The sequence below is a fragment of the Anas platyrhynchos genome, chromosome Z (genome assembly GCF_047663525.1).
Source record: "Anas platyrhynchos isolate ZD024472 breed Pekin duck chromosome Z, IASCAAS_PekinDuck_T2T, whole genome shotgun sequence".
In the NCBI taxonomy this organism is placed as follows: Eukaryota; Metazoa; Chordata; class Aves; order Anseriformes; family Anatidae; genus Anas; species Anas platyrhynchos.
This window is the reverse complement of record NC_092621.1, coordinates 24,557,246-24,580,791: the sequence shown is the minus strand read 5'-3', so window position 1 is coordinate 24,580,791 and position 23,546 is coordinate 24,557,246. Positions and strand designations below refer to the sequence as shown.

The 23,546-nt window shown below is 37.1% G+C and overlaps 1 protein-coding gene across 2 annotated transcripts in view; it reads right to left on the bottom strand.

Moving 5' to 3' along the window:
• Window positions 1-23,546, bottom strand: part of HOMER1 (homer scaffold protein 1) — an 87,944-nt gene that overhangs the window by 21,641 nt on the left and 42,757 nt on the right. For both annotated transcript variants that reach the window (XM_072030717.1, XM_038169759.2), the window contains exon 6: window positions 953-1,109. In XM_072030717.1, coding sequence (XP_071886818.1) covers window positions 953-1,109 — 157 coding nt within the window. The remainder of the gene's footprint in view (window positions 1-952; window positions 1,110-23,546) is intronic.

The window sequence follows — 23,546 nt, the reverse complement described above, 5'->3', positions numbered from 1 at the left end:
AATCTGCTGTGTTTGCTACATTACCTTTCATGTCTGTCAGATTATTCATGAAAGTTGTCTTCATCAACAAAAGTATATAGGTCTTCTGCCACGTTTTTTTTTTTTCATTTCTTAACTAAATTCATCTTCTGACACTAAAAAAAACTCTAGAAAAGCTCCACTAAATACATCTTCACTACACACGTGTAGGCTTGCCTTCATTTTGCACAAAAGTATGCCCTACACTAAATTCACATGGACAAATATGAATAAATTATACCAATATATTAAGTATCATATGTGAAAAGAGAAGAGGAATTGTATACTTGTATTCACAATGCAGACTTCAACACTGCATAAGCTTTATTCCTCTCTCAAAGGCTGTTACTCCTACCCCAATTGTGTTCTAATTTCTGTTCTGCGAAATGACTTCTGCAAATTTTACAGTGAAGGGAAGAAGACCCTGCTCCTCTTGCATTCATGCAAGAGGAGACCATTATTCGCATATAATGAGTTTGGTCTTACACAGGGTTGGTTTTCTTTCGGTGCAAGTTCAAAAGGAAGCTGCTGGTCCTTGGTAACTCTGGGAACTACAACAGGGTTCCTTTAACTTACAGATCTGATGTCAAGTTTCTACAGGCTTAGAGGCAGGAGGGAGTCACATGTAATGTTATGGTGAAAGTCCTGAAACAGATGCGATGCAGCTCGCATAAAACGAGGAGTGAAAGCTGGCAAAGGTGGCCTAAGGTTTACAGCAGAGATAACTCTGGCTACAACAAAACCCTCTGCAGAAAAGGAACTGCTACAAAAGAATTCCCTGAGAAATAGTGTGTGCTTTAAAGTGATCTTTAGTGTCCGTCTCAAAGATTTACCTAAAGCCCCAACAATAAGCTTATTTGTTCCACTTCAAAATGAGTGAATACAGTCACCAGAACTTCCATCTCAATGATCCTGGCTGTTTGCCTCAACTTACCCGCTTATGAAGACGTTCTGCTTCCTCCTGATATGCAGCAAGCTGTTGTTTCCATTGTTTTACATTGGCAGTGGACTCCAGCAGGGCTGCTGTGAGCTTAGCATTATTACCCTTGAGCGTGGCCAGTTCTGCCTCCCAATGCTTGCTGATTGTCGAACTGCAAAGACAGAATGAGAATGGTCAGAGACTTCAAACCTCTAGGACTAAATGTTCAAATGAGAATACAAGTGTGCAAATCATCAAAACTTCAAATTCAGAAAGTACTCACCAACAAATTTTTTAATATAGCTATATCTTTACCAGAAAACAACCTCTGCCTTCCTAGTTCAAGAGGTTATTTTCTTTAAATAAAATGTTACAGATGATGAAATCCAACCAGCTCCAGGGGAGACCTCCTTGCAGCCTTTCAATCCTTAATGGGGGCTTATAAAAAGGGTGGAGAGTGACTTTTTACATGGGCAGATAGTGATAGGACAAAGGGTAATGGTTAATCTAAAAGGGGGAATACTTAGATGTTGGTAGCAAATTCTTCACTCAGAGAGTGATGAGGCACTGGAACAGGTTGCCAAGAGAACTTGTGGATGTCCCATCCCTGGAGGGGTTCAAGACATCAGGTGGATAGGGTCCTGGGCAACCTGATCTAGGCATCCCTGCTCATGGCAGGAGGATTGGAACTAGATGATCTTTAAGGTCCCTTCTAACTCAAACCATTCTGTGATTCTAGGAAAAGCAACAGCTTGTAATTCTAGAATATGCACATGATTAGTCATCACTTTAATATATATGTATTATGTATAAGTGCTTTTTCAATGTATTACTTAATGAAAGACATTATAGGGAAAGATTTGTCACCAACATGATTAAGAGAGCTAATGTAGTGCTTTGGAACTACGGATTAGCTGCCCTAATACAAGCCTTCTATGCCTGCAATATAATTTTTATTATTATTATTAAATACCATACTTAATTTGGACTTACAAAATCAAAGATCTTGAATTTCAACAACATAATGCTGTTAATAATACTTCAGTAATATCAGCGAAGAAGCTAAAGATCAAGAAGCATAGAGATATTATTGCTTTATTGCAAATAGGATTGTGATGTTGGGATTTATTAATGTAGCCATGGAGGAACAATCCTTGCCTATAATTTAGTTATTATCTGCACGAATACAGGATTTTAATTTTCAAAAATAATTAGCCATCATTTGTAGACCCTGTCCTTCTACTTAGAATGCAAAGGAAAAACATCTTATATATCAGACGAAGGTATTTGTACACAAATAGGTCATTATCATTTACTTTTATAAAGACAACCACATTTGAGTTGCATACCTACATGAAAAATACATAAAGAAAATAATTAATTTTTGTCTAATTAACTTACTGTTAAAGGCATCACTGACAACTAATGATCTGTAACTCTAATCAAAATGACTTTGCATATAAGTTTATAGTGAATTATGAATAATTATTGTAATCTATTTCTAATACTTAATATAATTTAGTATCATAGAATCATAGAATGGCTTGAGTTGGAAGGGACCATATGTTTAATTATAGTTTACTGATATTTTGTATATAAGCTGATAGGCTTATTTGAACTTTGCACATATGAATCATTCTGCCACCATTTCACCCACCAAGTTTCTTTTTCTCACTTCTTGCATATGCACAGTCTGTTCCACAAATGCACATTTCAAAAACATTACGATTCCTATAAAAACTCCTTAGGTGTCCAAAGTCAACCAGTCACTAAGTGCCACTCATTATCAATTCAGATCACATCTACTGTTTCACTAAAATGAGATATCTGATTCTTCCATGCTCCTGCATTTTCTTTCAAATATACTGCTTCTTCCCTTGAACAGGAATACGAGCTCTTTCAGACAAGAAATACAGGTTCTTTCAAATTGCTGTAGCATTTCATGATCTATTCAACTAATTAGAAGTTCACCACTGGAAATTTTAAATCTTCAGTGACTAAACTAATATAATGATAATTCTACTTCATTAGGGAGCACTGACTCACATATTAAAGAAGATGAGAACAAATTTATGTAACAATATCTATACTTCTGTTTCTCTGAACAGATTTACTTTTCATCTATAGTAGCACAGCAGATCAACAAATTCTGTAAAAATCATGTGAAAAATTTGAGTTCATCATCATAATCACATTTCCTCCTAGATGTTCTGATCTTGAAAACAAATCTCCACACCAAGTTCATGCAAGTGAGTGGTCCTATTTCATAGCCCTGCTACAGCAGGACTAGAAGTTAACTGTGCGTGTGACACTTACTCACATTTACAAAATGTATCTTACTATTTGTCTTTTCTCACAGAAAAAATATACACACAAGATTCTATATTCACGTAACCCAGCAGATTACAAGCTAATTATCTGGGATGGTTACAGGAAGGGAACCGTTTGATTGCTTCATATCATAACTGACAATGCAAAAAGGGTAGTGAATGGGTCTTTTTCAACGTATTGTTTATACTCACAATATTACAAGGCAAAATTATAAGCAATGAAAATCCCAGGAGACAGAGTCCTAGCCAACGCTGAGTAACCACATGAGTGGGATTCCTGGCATGTCTCACCTGCATCTTTGCCGAGTGCCCTTACAAGAAACCCTGACAAGAAAGCAGCTAGGAGCTCTTCAGTTATTTCTTGTACAGTGGAACGTCAGCAGTAAATAAAAATCATGTATTTTCTGTAGCTGCTATAGCTACCCTCGTTCAAAAGCTGGAAGGTTTCTTTGGAGCTTGTTATTTTAAATCAGTCACTTTCAACAGGACTGCACTAGTACTATTTCTCCACTTTACTTTTTACCCCTAGGAAATCTAATACAGTGGGTTTGAACATGCTTATTGTAATGCAGAAGTTGTTTATAACATACACTGTACATTTTTTCCTACAACTAATCTCTACAACATCTTCTGTAGATTGTACTACTGCTCCACGAATAGAAGCATATTACTTGATTTAGTCTAGTTTTGTATTTGATAATACACTATAATTTCTCAACTATTTAGACATCCTGTTTCTTCCAAAAAAACCTTCCACATTCTTTGACACAAAAATGTGATGGATATCATACCAAGAAACAAGGGCCAAAGACACATACTTTTTTTTTGTATTTCCATACTTCATAAAATCATAATCTGATTAGAATAGCCTGTAACCAATCATAGCAGTACGTAGTTATTTTCAAAATCTTTTTCACACACACATGCACACAGACAAATGTATGGTTTGTGAATTATTTTGGCTAAAACTGGACTTATCTTGATTTAAATTAATTATTTTAGAAACAGATCAAAGCACACCTACAATAGGCTGTTCTTAAACTAGATTAGATTATGTGCATCGATGCTCAGATCTGTAGGGCTACATGTGTTCAAGTTTATTAACAGCTCCAACGTGAACACTGAGAAACACACACTTCAGGCACATACTTTAGGGAATTCTCCCTCAGGAGAGAAAATTCTGGAGCTAATACCTGGGATGGTAAATGCTCAAGTCCTGAAGCTGAAAGTACCACGCCTGGAAAACCCAAAGGGCTCACAACAACTGCTAGAGCCTGTGGCCAGGATTTTTATGATGAAACAGCTGCACTAATGTCCCTTAGGATAGGTGTAGGTGGGCTACCCATACTGTCTCTCTCTAAAACCTTTTTTTTTAATTCCTGATTGAAAGGCTTTTTGCTAAAAGGAATTGCTTTTGTCCTCACTGTATTACATTGCATCAGAGGAAATACAAACACACCTCTGTCAGGTTGTCTTAATGGTTGTAACAAAACCATTACACAATGAAACAAAACCAAAACATTCTTCATGTGTTCCAAGATTATTGGCCCACATGAAATGGGAACATTTATTCAGTGATGAAAGTGATCCAAATTACAATGTAACTTCTGCCAGGACACCCTTCAGAGTTACACCATAGAGCAAAAAGATGAGCTGTACATATAAACGCAGTGACACAGGCACACACACATTTGCAGTTTAAGAATTCAACCTGCATAAGTATGTTGTTTTGTTTTGTTCTGAAAGCCAGGCATCCTTTTGCTGGCACTGTCACAATTTAAATACTTAGTTCTTCAGACTTGTCACAATTAACATCACTGGCTTCCTGGCACACTTTAAGTTGGTCTTTCAAAAAAAAGAGACATTTTTCATACTTCTTGCCCGCTTCTCATCATGAAAAGCTCCACTGAACTTTTAAAAGTATCATAACAGAAAATGAAGCCTTGTCATTTCCTTGTGAAAATTCTGAATATTTGAACACAGATGACAAACTGCTTTACAAACAGAGCTGCGTAAGTGTTTCCACAGCAGTGGAGGATAAGCCCAATGCAAGAGCAAAAATAGGTCTGTTATGGTTAACAGCAAAATACAAGTTTTATTGTTTCCACTAAACATGGTATAAAAAAAAAATTCTTCCGTAACACAGGTTTAGGTCGCAGCGATTGTTTGTAAAATTATGTCTACAGTGCTGACTGTTCATGGGATCATAAGCACTTCTTAGCAAGTAAAAGCTCAAAAACTTCCCAGAACTTCTGATCCTTGCTGTCGGTCACAGTACGTGGTATGTGGGTAATGTTAGACATGTTCACTGCCAGAATGGTGCATGGTGTCCACCTTCAAGGCAGAGGATTCAAAGTCAGGTATTTAACTTCTATAGCACACAATAATTTCATCACTACCACAACACATTCCTAGAGCAAACCACTGACTAGTATCCTAGGGCATAACTGTGACATCTCCTGAGACTGAAGTAGGATTCGATGATCTTCAATACTTTTAGGCATTCTGACCAATCAACATTGACCTGATCTCCACTCTCACTAGATATTAGCTGCAACTCCAGTAAGTGACTGAGGAATAGCTTTGCTATCTGTCCATCTGTGACCTGAATAGAATGCAAGAGGCTATAAACACACGATTATCTTTCTCTGTGAAGTAGGTCACTTAAGGAAAATTAATCCTAAAAGCTCCAGTCCCCCTGTTTAGGCAGTTGGAGAAGACTTGCAAATGCAGGTGCAGGGAGCCCGTATTAATGAGTTGCATTCAAAATTAAGTTACTTCAAGAGATCCCTTCACAAAACAAAGAAACAAAAGCAGTCCAGGTTAAAAGATGTTTTCTGCTTTTGGAATCAGCGTTGCTTATTCATTGCTTGCTGCATTGCAGGCAATATCAACACTATAAAACATGGTTTAAGCTTCAGTTTAGATTTATAGAAATAAAGGGTGTGCAGAATTATGCTTTATTAATATTCTATGTTTTTAATTGTGGAATTGTTGCTTAAAAATGAATTAATTTAACAGTTGGATTTCTTATTCTACTGTAGTCATAGTTTCAAACTACAGCTGCTCAAAGGCAAGTAAATTCTTTTCTTCAAGTGTCACTGGTCTGCACTGCAGATATATGATGAGCAGTACTGTCTTGGGGTGGCAGAAATGAGGAATTTGGTTGAATGGAGACTGAAGTACTTTCACTATAAAATTTGACATCTGGTATAGTAACTAACTCCATAAGACTTGACAAATATGAATGGAGCAGAGTCCCTGTAGCTGCTGTTCAGATTATAAATAGAGGCATGTGCTGGAAGCAGACCAAGTGCCTGGTGAAGTAAGCATTACCAGTCAGCAGGAGAGGTACGTCAACCAGCTGGTAGCAACACATTAGCTGCACTGGCAGCCAAGGTTGATCCTTTCTGACAACCTTTCTTGTGAGCTGCACAGAGCAGCTCTTCAAGCTCAAGGAGGCAAAGGGTTCTTGTGAATGATTTGGTTCCCTTACAGTAGTGTCTGAGAGTTCTAGTGCATTCAATCAGCATCACTTCTCTTTGGAAGCATAAGGCAAGTGTTTGGACTTACATAAGGCTTTCAGCTGAATTTGGGAAGGAATTCCGCCTGAAGTCCTTATGCAATCCTTCACATGAAATAAAGCCATGTAAGTGTTCTTCTACAGGGGCCTGAGAATGGTTAATGCTCCTGGCTGCAATAATGGAATCTATATATGATGCTGTTGCAATAAGATGGTAAACTTTAAAGGGTGCTTTAAGATAATTTCACAAGCTTCTGGATGATGCTGAGATCCCAGGCAAGAAGGCTGAGAACTCTGCAATGGGCTATGCTTGCAATTGCTTTCATTGGAACAACATGACTGCCCTGTTAGAAGCCAATGATGACGCTGCTGGCACACAGGATGATTGCAGCATTCCTCAAAGTATTCCTAAAAGTTCACAAGAAACCTACTCTTTTATTTTCACTGAGAATTAGTCTTAGACTCCTTACTTCACATCCTGATTTAGAAAAACAAAACAAACCAAAACAACCACACACTTCTGGCATTTTGGGAATTTTACCCCTTTTCAGAGATTTCAAAGAGCATCTGCTGTGGCCATCTATTAAAAGTGAAAAGCTACTTCCACTTCCTTCTTCTATGATAGGAAGGATATAAAAATTATGGTTTTAGTTTGTCCTGCTGCTAGTCCAAGGCACCATATGTTCTAGGGCATGAAATTCAAATTCTGCAGTCTCTTCCTCTCTCTTGAATATTCAAAACAAATTTGGAAGCAGAAAAGGGTTTTGTCATGTATTTAATTATACCTAACTAGGAGTCCTAGAGTGAGTGGGAAGCTGAAGAAAGAGCTGAGGACCAATCAGGTCCTATCTCACCATTCCAGGAATAGGCAAGAAAGAAAAGTCTTGATCTGCTTTGCCATTTTGGCCTTAATACAGAGCTGTCTGCTTGTACAAGCCCAATAGATTCAATCCCTGAAAAGACTCTGAACTTGTCTGCATGAAGGACGCTGTCATCTGCCGTATAGTTAAGTAATTAGAGTGAAAAACAGCAAAAGGAAAGCTAGGGACATAATGACAGCTTTTGTAGAAAGGAAGCCCAAGAAGTAAGACAAAACAAAATGACTTCTTCATGGCTACTGCTTGTTGTGTTTTTATCAGTAGTTGTGACAAACTGGACACATGCAAAAGGAAGTTGTATTTCAAAAAATGGAATTTATTTTAAAAAGTGGTAAGTCCTCTCAAAATTATAATCAAGAGATAATTACCAGGAAATTGCTTTGAGTTAAATATTTTCAATGAGGCCAGTGAAAAACTAATTAATATTCAATGAGATTCTTATTCTTAATTAGAGTATTCAAAAGAATCTCTAGCGAAGGAGAATAGGTACCCTGGGGAGAGAAGTAGGAATGTTAACTGAGCATGAAAGATCTGTTCTTCCCTTTGGGACAAGGAATATCAACATGATCTCAATGGAGTTACATCAGCACAAAACCAGGGAAACAGTTGTGAATCATCTCTTTAGACTGGAATAATGTGCACAGTTTAAATGACAATTTGATACTAGCAAAAAAGATTAGGGAAGCTCATGAGGCACATCATATTTGAAGTGAGGAGATTAATAACACACCTCCTTGAAAGTGAGAAAGGCTACAGTATGGCTAAAATCAGTAGGTGAGAGCATAACTTTTCAGAGAGTTTCTGAAAAGTATTCTTTGCAAAGGTTGAAGGTTTATCCCACTCCAGGGTGTATTTTCTGTTGTTGTTTTTTATTTTTGTTTTTATTTTTTGTTTACACCTCTTTACTCAATTCAGAGCTACAATATGTTTGAACTCCTAATTCCTATCTCAGTGTAGAATACTGAAACGTAGAAGCTTTTCCTGCAAATTTGGAACGAAGAGTGCTTATGGAGTGATTAGTGATTAGCGATTTTTCTTTCAAGGTGCTTCAAATATAACCTTTCATTTGCATTTAACCTTTGAGTTTGACTGTGCTCGGTTTTGAATTGCCCAATGCACACATACAGCTTGTGGACAGAAGTGTTGATTTTCCAGTGTTGTTATAGGCTGTTCTGTTATTAGTTATCTTGTCATGTTTTATCAGTCACTGGGGCAGGGTCAAAATCTTCGCAGAAGGAACCTTCCGCAAAGAAGCTGCCCAAAGAAACCTCTCAGTAATGGTACAGACCCCTTCCACTATGTGGCAGATGACTATGCAATGAAAATCAGTGGCTATATCCTACTTATCTCTACCACCTAAATTTACATTCTATATTTCATAATACTGTCCTAATTCATCACAGAACCTACAGAAACCATCATAACACAAACCTTTCAATATGGAAGCTTAACCCTGAGGAACAGACAACAAATTAAATTCTTTTTAAAGGACAGAAAATTCTATATAAGTATTTTGCACAATATCCCAGTATCATACTCTTCCAAAAGGTAACAAAGTTTGAAACAAAAATGCCCAGGTATGGTGTTATTCACTGCTTACTGGAACACAAAGAGTCACTAGTAGTAGAAGAGTTCTTGAAAACCACTCCACAGGATGCAGAAGACAGGGCATTAACACAAAACAAATGCTTCAGCTATGATCCTTATAAATCAGGGATTTAGATCGCAGTCCTGACCCAGCTTAAAGTGGTGTTAAAAGAGAAGAGTCACTCCTCTCCACAGAGGCAATGAAAGAAGTTTCCAAGCTTCTTGTATTGTCTGCTATTTACATAGCTGACATTTAAAGTGTTTCTCATTAAACTACACTATTAACAACTTAATGCATGTCTTTTATATATTGTAACACAACACAAAAGACTTGTATTTAATCTAATTTATCACAGCAGCACCAAGAAAATCCCTGATTCCTCTGAAGAGGTTCAACTTTTATTTTAATTTTATTCTTTTAACGAGATCTAATTTTTGTCTTAGTCATTTGGTTTTATACAATAAAGGGACACTAGGTTATCTCTTTATGAAGGTCATATAGCATAAAACAAAATCAATAATTCTTTTTTAAAACTTTTAGCTCTTTGCAAGAGCAAGCATAGCCAATTAATTCCTACCTTTTTGCACTAGCCATTAAATCCTTGCAGACCTAAAATTTTAGCATACTCTGAAAAATTAAAGATTTGTCCTTGCCTTTTTTATTGATAATACTTATTAGTATCAGTAAGAGTATTTTATTCTCAAACTTGTGAGACCTTGCAGACCTAAAATTTCATTGTACCCTCTGAAAAAGTAAAAAATAAAAGATTTGCCCTTATTCCTTTTCAGAAATAGCTTATCAGTATCACTAGACCTGATACTTTATTCTCACACTTGTAATGTAACTGATATTTTTCAAAACTGATAACCAGTCTTTTTTTTTTTTTTTTAGTATATTAAATTACTATAGAAGATGAGGCATAATTCTATGCTGTTGCTATGGTGCTGAGCACTTCAAATATTCCAACAAAATGAAATTTTCAAAAACAACCTAGGTTATTTAGGAACTTATGTCTCATTTTCTAAAATGACCAGGTATTTGGCTGTGAAGAAAGTCAAACTGCCTTGGGCTCCTATGGCACTTAATCAGTTTTAAAAAGTAATTAGATGATGTGGTTATCAGCAAGTGAGGTAACAGGACACGATGACCCTGACTCTAAACTTATTTGAATTCTGACTCTGAACTTATCTGAATCATGGCTGCTTTCATTCTGGAATTCATTTGTATGCACAAGAATTTAAAGCAGTTTAACTGTAAATTAATTCTTTGAATTAGTACAGATTAATTTTCCAGAGGCCCCTAGGTAGAAAAAGGCCAGTTTCTTTCAAAAATCCTACCTATAAAAACAATTTATGTGTACATCGATATGATCTGTTCTCTGTCAGTAATGTAAGAAAAGGTAAGAGACTATTTGACTGCCCTCTGGTTCTCTTACTCATTTACTGAATGTTCTGGCTTTAAGGGTTTATCTGAACTGCACTCTCAATTATATCTCTGTGAGTTTGAGAAACTCTTCTACTTTCACCATCACCATGCTGTGACAGTAAGGACAAGGAACAGCTCTTTTCCCAGTGATCACAACTCCACCACTAAGTAAAAAGGGCCCGAAGGCCCGGAGCTTCTGAAGGCCATACAAATTTGCAGTCTCCCCAGATACCTCCGATCCACACCAGTTGGCCCAATCCTAAGCACAGTTTGGATCATAAGACATGCACATAAGGCAGGGATAGTGCCCTTGCATCTACAGAGTCTTCCAAAATCACCCTACCAGGCTTTACGCCACCTGCAGCCCTCCCCTGCCCATCTGAAACACTTCTGGTGGCGCGTGCACGTCCTTGCTGTTGTGCAAGAAGAAGCCACGCCGGGGGTAGCAACGTAGCCCTTAAATCACTGCAGATATGTGGAACAGGAAAAGGACCCTACACAAAAGTAACTGTGCTGTGGGCCACAGGGACACTGTGTGGGCCCATGCTGTAACACGTGGATGTGGTTTTGGCCTTCATTGTCCAGGCCTGTTTTACTTATCTGTGGAGACATGGCCAATAAAAGGCTGCTGCAGCTACAAGTTGGTTCTGTGGAGATCAGCAGAGATAGACAGATTTGCAATGACAGAGTGAAGATGAATAGAGCTGCACCGGAGTGGGCTGAGGAACGGCAGCCAGGCTGCAGCACATATTGCAGTGAGGTGGTAAAGGGGCTCTCTCCCAGTCATCTAAATCCAACACACACCACATGCCAGGGTTGGAAATTATTTGCAAAAGCTTCTGCCATGTTCCTGGGCACTATCATAGCTTAAACTAGAGTGTGTGGCACCTCTGCTGATGAGAGCAGCCATTACGAGTGGTATAATGTGAAAGGTATACATGCGCTTATTTTAGATTTTATTGGAACTTTCTGTCAGTGGTACCACAAGATGTCTCAGTCTCTAAGACCCTTAATGCTGGTTCCTGTTCTCACTATCACAACAAACTGAATCTACCTGAACAACCATTGCAGATGCAGGGCCTTACAACTCCACTACAGGAACAGAAAGACGTGCTATAGAATGACAGAAATATTTATATTTAATTAGGTAGTGGGAAAAAGGTTCTGAATGGTGACTATTTGGCATCTGCCCAGCTAGTACATTAGGTTATGTCCCAGTATCAAATAATAACTACTGGTGCAATTCATGTTTGAATTACAATTGTCAATTTGCTTATCCTGGGAAATATGACGACATGAATTAATCGCACAGTTGGTATCAGAGATGAACTGTCAGTTTACATGCTGACAACAATATCATTTTATTCCATTAAGGGAACAGAAGCTACGTGAAAGCATGGTAAATTTAATTAAGCTTCATTTATCTCCTGTGATAGCCGTACAATTACTCAGAGGCAATAGCGTAAGTATACACCCCAAACTAAATAACCTGTGGAGCTGTCAGAATTATTTTGAAGAACAAGCAGTAAGTCCACACGAACTATGTGACCACAATAAACCACATATTGACTGTACAAATTTAAACAAAACAACTTTCTAGTGTGTTGCAGCACTTCTCTGTGGATACTGCCATTCACATCGTTTTCCATCACAGCTTTTTTAAGAGAATCAAAGTACTAAATTTGTCTTGTTTAAACCAATTCTGAATCCACCAAAAGAATATATTTATTGCACTAGGTTGATTCTAGAGTCAAATTTACCGAAGAGAGACTGCATTGATGAAAAAAGATTAAATTTGATACATGAAAGTCTCTGATACTGGCACTCTTTGTATGATAAACAGGTGAACACTTGGAAGAAACAGACCCTATACAAGTTTCTCTCTTTCCCCTATTGTAAAAAATTAACAGTTTTTCTTTAAGAAAAAAAATCAGAATGTCATCTTCCTTAATTCACTGGTCATTGCTAGTTCTTTTTTATTCAGCCTAGACTTGCCGGAACTAAATGATTTTGTTTTCTTCAGCCTCTTTTCAGAACAATACACAGATCATATGATTTGGCTCATAACCTAGCTTAAAGTTACAAACAAAAAAAAAATATAGACCAGTTCTTCCAAATTCAACACTTCTTTCAACCGAACTACTAGTTCAGTTGAAAGCAGCATGTGACTTCTGCTAGTTGTGATTTCACAGATAGCAAACTTTTACAAGGCTGTGCCTACATGTCACAACAGTGTTGGAGCACATTTATTTTCTAACATTGTGAGCTCTATCTCACTTTCATTGATAAGGCACCTGGAATAGCAATAGGGTAGGGCAAGCCACAGGATGTGAAGACGTTTAAAGGCAAGCAAGATGTTTAAAAACTACTGTGAGGCATTCCCGAGCCTCCCACTGCTCTGAATAAATGTTAGCCCAGCACAGATAAAACAAGATAAATTGCAGTCACACGCAGTGATTGGATCACAATTTGCACAATTTGAGCATGTAGCAAGCTATTTTAGTGATCCTTTTAAAATTCAGGCCAACTTAATAGGAATGTATAGCTTACATGAAAAAGTATTTGGTCTAAGACAACAAACCCGTATTTCATTTCCATGCTTATTCTCGCTATAGAGAGGGAAAAAAATATATTTTTTTTTTCAGCAAATGAAAGAGTTGGATAACTTACTACTGGCATGAAGCACAATTCAGTTGGTGTATGTGTGTGTCTGTTTTGTTTTGCTTTGTATGGGCCTTGCTGTTTAAATAAAATGACTTTGTAATTTCCTATGTGGTGGCAGACTCCCAGAAGAATGGTTTCCAGAGTTCCAAGTCGAATTTTGAAACTGAACCCTTTGCATTTCATGAGAAGACAGAATGCCATTACACTGAAGTGCCACAAAATAACTTGCAAAGGTGACACCCCTACAATCATCACAATGGATGGACCACTAACAATGTTTTGTTATTGTATACTTGAGAAAACAGAGTCCTAGACATCTGAGGCATTTTATTTCATCACTTTCACCCAGCTCCAGCTTCCTTCATTTGCCATGTGGCTTAAAAGCCAATAAAGAGAAACCCTCATATTCTACATGACTGCTGATTTGTGTCCACCCAATTCATTGCTGACAAAACTCTGACAAACAAAAAAATGTCTCTTTTATGCTTCCCTAAAGCATAAAACTGATGAAAAATTATAGGTGATGTTGATCTCCATTTAACTGTATTCCCCCTTCTATTCTTCAAACTCAAGAAGAGATTATATCAAGTACTTCATAAATTTGACTTATAAAATATTCCACTTCCACGTTTATGTGTGCCTACCCCTAACCTCTACCCACATCTGCAGGAAGGTTGATGCCACTGAACTTCTGCAAAGGGTCTGCCTAACAAAATACAACAGAAAATAATCAATGTGACAGCCATTCCGATACAACTATTTTCAGTAACACACCTGATGCATGTGGAGCCTCAACAATGATTATGTACATTTCAATGCATTTTGAAATGGCTTACAGCTTTGGATTCTTTATCAATGAGCTTTTACTTTAGTCTTTCAGGGGCTTAAGCTATCTTGATAGGAACCATCACCTTGCTGGGGAGGTCAAGTGAATTAAATAATAGCCTACAAGGAGCCATGGCAGGATGACAGCAATGCCAAGGAGCAGAGTAATGTTTTACCTCCATAGAAAAACATGACACATAACTCTGAATTGTAATGTTGGCAAGAGGTACAACATTACGCTGGACCTGGTAAGCAGAGCTTAGTGGATGAAATCCATCTTCTCCGAGTTTAGATGTTTGAAAGCTAGGTCAAGTATCCTCAGATGGCAGTTCATCAGACCAGTCTAAGGTGACTATCTAGGGTGAAACGCGTCAGGCACTATAGAAGGCATAATTTACAGGCCTCAGTGTCACACAAATGAGACAGATTTTTGCTGATTTACCCCAGCAAATACAGGCCACAGAATGTTCCACAAGAATTACTACCTTAACTAGGTTTACTTGTAAAGCCTACCTATAAGTTAGGGAAAAATCTTCTGCAATCCTAATTCATCTAACAAAAATGTCATGCTCCAAAGAGTATGTTACTAATAGGTCAGTGTGAATCTTCAGGAATTAGCCTCAAAAACAAGTTTTTTGTTTTATGTGAAAATCCTGGCCGCTGGTCCTATATCTCTTGCAGGGACGCAGTGACCCGTCAAAGCATACACAGCTTATGAAAGTCAGTCAGCTCTACTGCACAGAAATTCTGTACAAAAATTACTTTGATTAAAGCTATTTTTTGCTTAAGGGTTTTATTTGAACGTGAAACAATTATTTTAAAAATACACTAAATAGTCATACTATGTATTTTTAATATAGAAAGTCCTCTAAACTGCTTTTCTCTGCTTTGTCAAACTTCAGTTTTTAAATAAGAGTTCTTTCAAGAAGTGGGCAGAGGTAACCCGTTTGGCAGGATCCTATCAGTAAACATAAAAAGACCATCAAATGGCTTTATCAAGCTCACCATGATTTCTCTGCACCACACAGACTGCCCTGTGTTGGCTCTGAACTGAAGAATTCAACAGGCACAGCACAGTCACTGCCTAAGCTTGGCTCCACGTGTGCCTGGAAGTAAAAAATATTCTAGGCGAGAGAAGCGTTCACTCAGCTCTATTCAAGCCTGTTTGCTCTGTGACCTCTGGGGAGTCCATACCAGCTGCTCTAGGTATTAATTAGCATGAACTATGGCAAAGGAACAGGAGGTGCAACCACTCCCAAAACTCACACACCTTCTCTGCTTCTTCCCAAACAGAACTTGGCAGAGCAGCCCATTTATTTCATAACTTCAACAGGAAAAGAATCCATAACTTAAATAAAATATTTGTTGTCAGCTATCAGTGGCTCTGACTTCTATGAACAATCCCCCAGGAGAAAGTTATCTAATAAATTAAAAAATAATTAATTTATAAGTCCATATGGACTTCATTAACTCAACCTGAGTGCTTTGCAAATGGCAAAACACTCTTTTCTGAATCTATGTAGTACCTTTTAGTCCACAATTAATAAATAATTCACCATACTGAAAGTGGAAACACTATATGACTTAAGATGATAGGCACCTTATAACTTAGGTCAGATGTAATGTAAATTCCCCTGCCCCATATCTAATCATATACTTACAAATAACTACAAGAATAAAGTAAATTATAGGCTCTTCAGATTAAATCACTACAGGGAATGGTGCTGGGTTTATTGATTTCTGCTTCCAGAGTTCCCTCTTCTCCAAGGACAAGGGACAGTTAAGAAGGCAGTAAGGCAGAAAAGACTAGAAGGAATATAAAAATCCATAAACTAAATTGATCATTCCATCTTCAGTGTGAGCTGTTAAAGGCTGTGTTTTTTTAAAAAGGTGTATTTATTTATATTCTGCTTGGAAGTTTGAGAAGAAAAATGAGTTTTGTGGTGTTTCAAGAATAGTAATTAAGCCATTTGTGTTTTCACCATACTTATATGTTATCAACCAGTATTCTGGATGATGGTGAAACTGTAACCACGCAGCACACACACACACACAAAAAAAAAAAAAAAAAAAAAAAGAGAGCTGGGTACCTATCTACATGTGTATGTTCAGCTTCTCATATGACAACTACTTGTCTCATGATCCAAAACTACACCTCAGAAAACATAGAAGACAAACAATGTTATCAGCAAGAAAAGGACTAAATTGGCATCAGCTGTGTTCAATGGAGCAAGCAACTTGGAAACACAAAGAGGCTGCATTTGTAAAGACCTAATAACTGGAAAGTTTGGGTTTATTTTTGTTGGAGCTTTTTTACAGCTACTTTTGTTCATATGATTTAATTTTAGATCCCATCTTTTCAGCAAACTGGGAAAATAATTTTTGGAATACAGATGAACTTAGAGTTACAACTGGAGAAGTTTCTTCAGTAAGAATATACATTACAAAAAAAAAATCAAGAAAGAATGGCTTTGGGATACAGGTTTACAAGGATTTGAAAAAAAAGAAAGCTATAATTTTGAAGTCTATAATTGGAATGAGTTGTAACGGATTTTAACATACCAGACTGAAAATGTTGGCCTTCTGAACTACGAAAAACTAAGTTGACTCTTGTTTTCTGCATTTTTGTTTAAAGATATTTTTTAGCTTGTGGACTATAAGCTCAAAATTGTTCAGGAGTGCTTCATAATTCTGCACTTCTCAGGAATATGACAGGAGCATTTTACCATGAATATAGCACTGCTATAAATTAAACAAGTTCATCAAAGTTCTGTATAATGATTTTACAAAATAATCCAAACTTGACAACAAATGAACAAAAAATGAAACAAGCATCAAAATAAAATAGTAATGCATATTTTTCTGCAGTATACTTAAGAGTGATTTGAATCTTCCTTTCTCCGAAACTATGCAGCCATTTCAATGTTTTCTGTATGGATGGGAATGCATAACCTGAAACCCAGATTTAGACTATTCTCCACTTTCACAGAATGAGACTGTGACTCCAGAGTCCATTCTAGAGATAGAAAACAGCAAATGAACAAATCTGAGAAAGTTTCTTTGCTGCTTGTTTACTGAAACAGATGGTTGCCTAAGTGTTGTTTTTGTGTTGGCAAAGATAGGTGGCCTAAATCTTGCACCTGAAATGAAGCAGCTATGTATCAGCTACTATGAGCTTTTACTCTAACATACTTTTTACTGTCTGTTGGGCCATTATTTGAAGAGGTTCGCTTTTGGGGAAGCAACGCACATGTGTGTACTGATGAGTGCAAAGTGGGTGACACTCTTACCTGCCAAACAGATTGCCATAGGAAAGTCTTGTTTACAAATAGTCAAATTCCAGACTCTAAAGAAAGCCCCCAACTTCCTGATCAAAAATTGACCCTAAAATGAAGGTATAGGTCCACACACCTACTTCCCTCACCAATCAGGATGAGACAGTGAAGTCTGAGTAATCAAGCACTATTAAAAGTGTGGTCATATTTGCCCTGCAAAACATCCCCTCTGCCTTTGCTTTTCATAAAGGCTTCTCTTTTCAAGGGTTATGACTGTTAGAAAATGCACTTGAGACCTCAGGGATTGATAGAAATGTGTGTTTTTTTTTTTCCTGGTAACTTCAGGTGTTAATGGCTTTCTGTTCATGTAAACACATTTTTTAAATGGGTGTCTGAAAAATAGATGTAGGTATGTACTGTGGTTTCCAACCCAAACAAGGCGTGCCATTTGTACATTCAAAGTATTAAGTCTTTTCCACAGATGATTTATGAAAAATAGCAATTCCTCAAAGTGTCCGTTTCCTCTCATCATTTTTCACTTTTTTTTTTTTCTCCCCACTGGAGAAGAGTGATTTGAGAGCTGCAGCATTTCTTTGGTGTCTGCTTTTTAATGCTAAAATGTTGAAAACAGTTTCAAAAGCCACTGGTAGAAGAAGTATTTGCTATAGTTAGAAGTGCTGACCTAATTTCAATGAAAATTATCCAGACATCTCTGGTGTATTAAAGACAACCTCTCAGACTTATTCATGGTGTCCTGGGAAAGTTCAGTTTGGAGTTTATCCCTAGTTATTGGTAGAACGATTTCTTGTGAGGACCTGTCAGCAATGCCAAAAGACACTGAATAATGGAAGTATGAGTGAAGAAAACATGAGGTACGAACTGTCTACATAAGGTTACCTACAATTGCAGTTGGAATTCTTCTTGAAAAGATGACATGTTTGCGCTTAAAACTCAGAAAACCACAGATATTCTAAATACTAGATGTACAAATAATCCTATAAAAGAAACCTCACAGATACTTGCTCAGAAGTTTAAACAAGAATACACACCCAGTACCAGAACATACAAAAGTTCATTGTGAAACTAAATTACTAGGAACATATAGAATAAAGAGAATAGCTCCACCATCAGTGCCTAAATATAGCAAAAAAGCCACTATGTAGTAACAGTAGACTCCTAAAGGGAGTAGGTATTTTCAAGAATACATTTCAAGAATACATAACAAAATTCATGATGGTGTCTTAAAGAACACTGGTTTGGTGCTGTATGTGATAATCATAGCAGCAATGTTTATAGTTGGTGAAATGTTAACACAATCTTTTAATATCATCCATATTTTGTATTGGTAAAACAGAATGGATATATTCTTTTAAAAAATGAAAGTTTATTCCTTAAGCAATTTAGCTCTTTCATTTTTACCAGGCCTTCTTTTTTTCCTTTTTAATTTTTATGCATATGATTGAAAGGGGAAAAAATTACATGTTCCAAGTTGTATGCTTTTTTTTTTTTTTTAATTTAAATTACATAAGGATTGTATTCTTCTTCTAAGAATGTACTTGCCAGATAAGTTAGAGTGCTCACTGGTCCCTGAGGATGGTATTTACATCACTGTTTTTCAAACACCCAGCTCTCATCTTCTGAATCACCCCTTGGAGCATTCATTAAATAAATGACAGGAAGTGGATAATTCACATGCTCCAAACTAGAACTTGCTTAGGAGCTCAAGGGAGACAGTGAAATTACTTTTTTTTAAGTGTTGGGCTATTTTTAGTTTTGGCTGTCATCCATTCCCGCAAACATTATAATATATATTATCAGCTGCTTTATTTGAAAGTATTTGTAAGCAACACATATACCATGGCCATTCTTCTAGTAGTATATACAAGTCCTCTCCACCTCTCCTTCCATACCTATAGACATCTTATGGAAATGTTACAGTATGAGCTGTACTATACTGTGCTTGACACACTACTGGATTGAAAATATGTAAAGGTTTAGCACATATTCCAGATTTCCTATAGCACTTTCAGTAATTGTTACAATCAGGGAAGTCAGAGAAAAAATAATTTACACAAACACAAGATCTTCCCTTCAAACCACTAATTTCCTAGCAAGAACTTTTATTGCAAAGTTGTCTGACTCGAACTAAATCCCAGTCACCTAGGCATAAGTGTAGGAGTGAGGGAAGCAGTGGGAGTTGGGTCAGGGAGGAAAGGAAGAACAATCCTTCTCCATGTGCTTCTTCCTGAGACCACCAGGGTCTTGCTGGTAGAGCACAAGAGGAAGAAGAATAACACAACTAAGGCCTTCACAACATCAAACAAAATGTTGTTTGAGGTGAAGTCAAGAAGTACTTGTAAGTTGCTCTATTAACCAGTGCTTATACTGACAGTGGGAACCTTTGAGTTTCTTCTCTAAATGTGCCTGAAGAAATAATAACCTTTTCTCAACAGAGTAATTTAATTTACCAGTGTTCCTCTGATGTGCTCTAAGATGCCACAGTTCGTTATAGCACCATGCAGTCTGGAAACAGTTACTGCCTTTTATGTTATAGATAAACCTTTTCAAAAAAGTCTAGCTTTAGCCATTTCCATTCCTGGAAGTTTTCAAACCAACTAGGTAAGACCTAGAGCAGCCTGGTCTGATCTCATGGCTGTCATATTTGAGCAGGAACTGGCATTAAACACCTCCTGAGGTTCCTCACAACATGAATTAATGCTACAATCAGCTTAGACAGCGTTGAAAATCAAGAGTTAAAAAAGTTATGCATGCTCCCACCCCATTTGGTAAAAAAGCTACATATAACACTAAGGAATATCCAAGCATTAGGATTTGACTATAAATTGAAAAACAAACAAACAAACAAACAAACAAAAAAAAAAAAAAAAAAAACAGCACAAAAACTTATTACCTCAAAACTTGTCTTCAATGCCAACTTAATTCAACATGATCCACAAAGTACTTTTACTGTAAGGTAACTAAAATATTTTAAGCTTATAGAAGTGCATGGTTATGATACGCAAAGTGAAAAGTCTACTGAACAGATTTCTGCATACAACTTTTAATGAAAACTCAGTTAAGGAACATGAGCTAGCAGCAAGATCTTAGGAGGATCTTATCTTTTTTGTTGTTACAGCATTGGATTTACATGCAGCATTATTAAATAGTAAGCTATCTAGACAATAACATATCTAAGATATAAACATCATTTGAAATAAGTCCATTTTCACTAAGGCAATGAGTCAAAATTTCATATTAAAAACTTGTTTGAATACAAAAATAGGAATTTTAACGAACAAGCAACAAACATGTATATTGTCTAATCGAAACACTGTTATAGAAAATCCAGGTTTCATTAAGTTTAGATGGAACAGCTTATTACATGAAAAAATGACATAACAGGTTCAAGTCATGCTTGACAGAAAATTGAAGACGTTCAAGATTCATCCCAGAAGAATCCTCTTATAGTAAGTTTTTTTTTCTGAAAGTATGTTTTATCCCACAGCTTTCTAAAGCGCCAAGAATGGAATAAAACTTGTTACAAACAAATGTATTCTTTTCAAAGGGGGAGTAAAAGCAACTTCACTAAGCAGATTTCACCAAGCAGGTACCAAAACATCCCAAGCAGCAGTTGGAGATTTACATACTATTCAGTTTTCGTATTTGACTTATATTCTAAGGCTGAATAAGCTTAGAATAGTATTCCTTTAGGCTCATTCAGATGACTAGGCATTCTGTACTGTGCACCAGCATGATTAAAACTTTTATTTAAAAGCAAGGTGCAGGCACATCATAAGTGGTTACAAATTTTTTTAGCATCTTTTTCTCTCCAAACTCCATTTTATGACCAACCTATTTCAGTTTAAAAAAAAATATCACTAAATAATATGCAAAATATTGAGGGGAAAAAGGAAGAAATAAAAAATAACAATATCTAAGCAGACTACAATTTAGTTAAGAAAGGAAATCTATACCTTTTTCAGTCATATTTTAAATATTAGATTTGATTAACAAGCATCTGTTACAAAAAAAGCATTCCTGGACTAATCACAGTTCAGAAAAGGACTGATCAGTGTCTCAGTCAAGATTATTAAAATTCTAATGTCAGGTTTATGCTTTTTATTTTCATTTATTCTGGCAACATTTAGTAATGACAGCAGTGCTCAGGCTATACATCAAAATAAGTTCCCAAGTGATATTACTTCATAATTCAACATTAACCATATTTAGTTAAAAAAAAAAAAAAAAGGTTTAAAAGAGGTTTAATTGCAAGAGTTTATCTTTCTGTGCAAGGCTGATGACTGTTTAATATCCTTCTCTCTCGAGCATCTGACTAGAATCACACTGCTTGTGAAGAGCTTTAGGACTTCCCAGTTACGGATAAATTGAAGCAACTAGACTGACTTTTGCTATGTTATGCTCATGGGATATGAATGGAATTGTGGACATATACTAGTCAAAGTTCATTTCAATACTAGCAATTATTTACTGAAATAATTGGAAACTGAAGTGCTAATAACAAAACTCTGGTGACTTGCATAATGCTTTTATTCAGCTTTTGGGTATAAATGGTCAAAAAATAACTATAAATACCGAAGTAGTCTACATTTATGCTGCAGAAACAAGACAAGCTCAACTACCTACACCAGAACATACGAAGTGCAGAGAAGAATGCTTGCAGAAGACGCCGTATCTGTCCAGAGAGGATGTGTTATAACAAAATGAAATTGAACATTTTTCAAGTATGCAGATTAAAAATGACAAGATGTAGACTAACACATGAACTCCACACTTCTGGTTTCTGACCTTGTCAGCTCCTATCAGGCCCTTCCAGTTCACACAAAAACATATAAACTCCTTCCCCAGATCACTGTTTTGATAAACAACCCCTGTCAACCTTTTACTTCCATCCTCTACTGCCGAGATGCCTGCACTCAGCTGTGCTCACTGACCCTCTCAGCAGCAATGTGGTTCCCACCTCAACAATGTGGTGCCACAGCACCTTGTCCTGCCCACAAAACTTCAACTTTTGCCCTTTGGCTGCCCAGGCTCCTGCCAAATGGCTCCACACGTGCCTTTCCTATGCTCCAGCCTATGCTGAGGACATTCACTGGATGAGCAGGTACTGCCATGCCATAGTAGAATATAGCTTTCCTATTCACGGGAGAAGTGAAGCACAGCCAGCATCAGTAATTCTCACATCCCCTACAGCTGAACTCATTGGAGGGATTACTGTACAACCTTTTCTTCTGAAAAGCATTTAGCATCTGACCAGTTCCTGAAATAAAAGTAAGTATGTACATAGCGTTGCTGCACGCAAGACTAGACACACACCTTCCAGTACTATCCTCCTCACCCAGATGCACTACCTAAACTTTCCTTTTGCTGAAACACAGGTTGTAGGAGGCTCACTGATCAGCAGGAGTCAACAGGGTGCAGAGGGAAAGGGTTCAGCATGGCAGCACTTCTCTGTCAAACGTGGAGCGCCACCAACGCACAGCTTCAGCAAAAGGCAGGAAACCATGAGGGCTACAATCCCTTTCTGTACCACTGACACATGGAAAGCCCAAGGAGTTGCAAATGATCAGAGTGTAAAGGTTAGTTTACCTTTTTTCTTTTTAAATCAAGGACAGGCAGACTGCCTGCAGAGAGCACTCTTCCAGCCAACACAAGTATCTCTACTTAGTTGCCCACTTAATATTATCATGTCTTCTCAAAAACATGCCCACTTAGACACAGCTAACACAATCCTGGAGGCCCCACCTTCCATCTCTTTCATGCATGTGTTATATAGTGCCATTTTAGAGAGCCTTCATTAGAGTTTCATTACAGCTAACAATTAAATCCAATTGAGGCAGCTCATTCCTAAACAGAGTTCAGACATCAACTTGTAAAACATTATGGTGCCTGGGAAGTACCTGGAGACTTCTGAAATATATAGGATTTTAAATGGTAGCTTCCCTCTGGTTGAGATAGTGTTCCTTGACACTCACACACATATAAAAGGCTTCTTTGCCTTCTATATGAGAAAAAATCGTGAGAAAGCACTTAAAAGCATTTTCTTTTCAGTTAAGTAGCAGTATATAAAAAGCCTCAGTTGA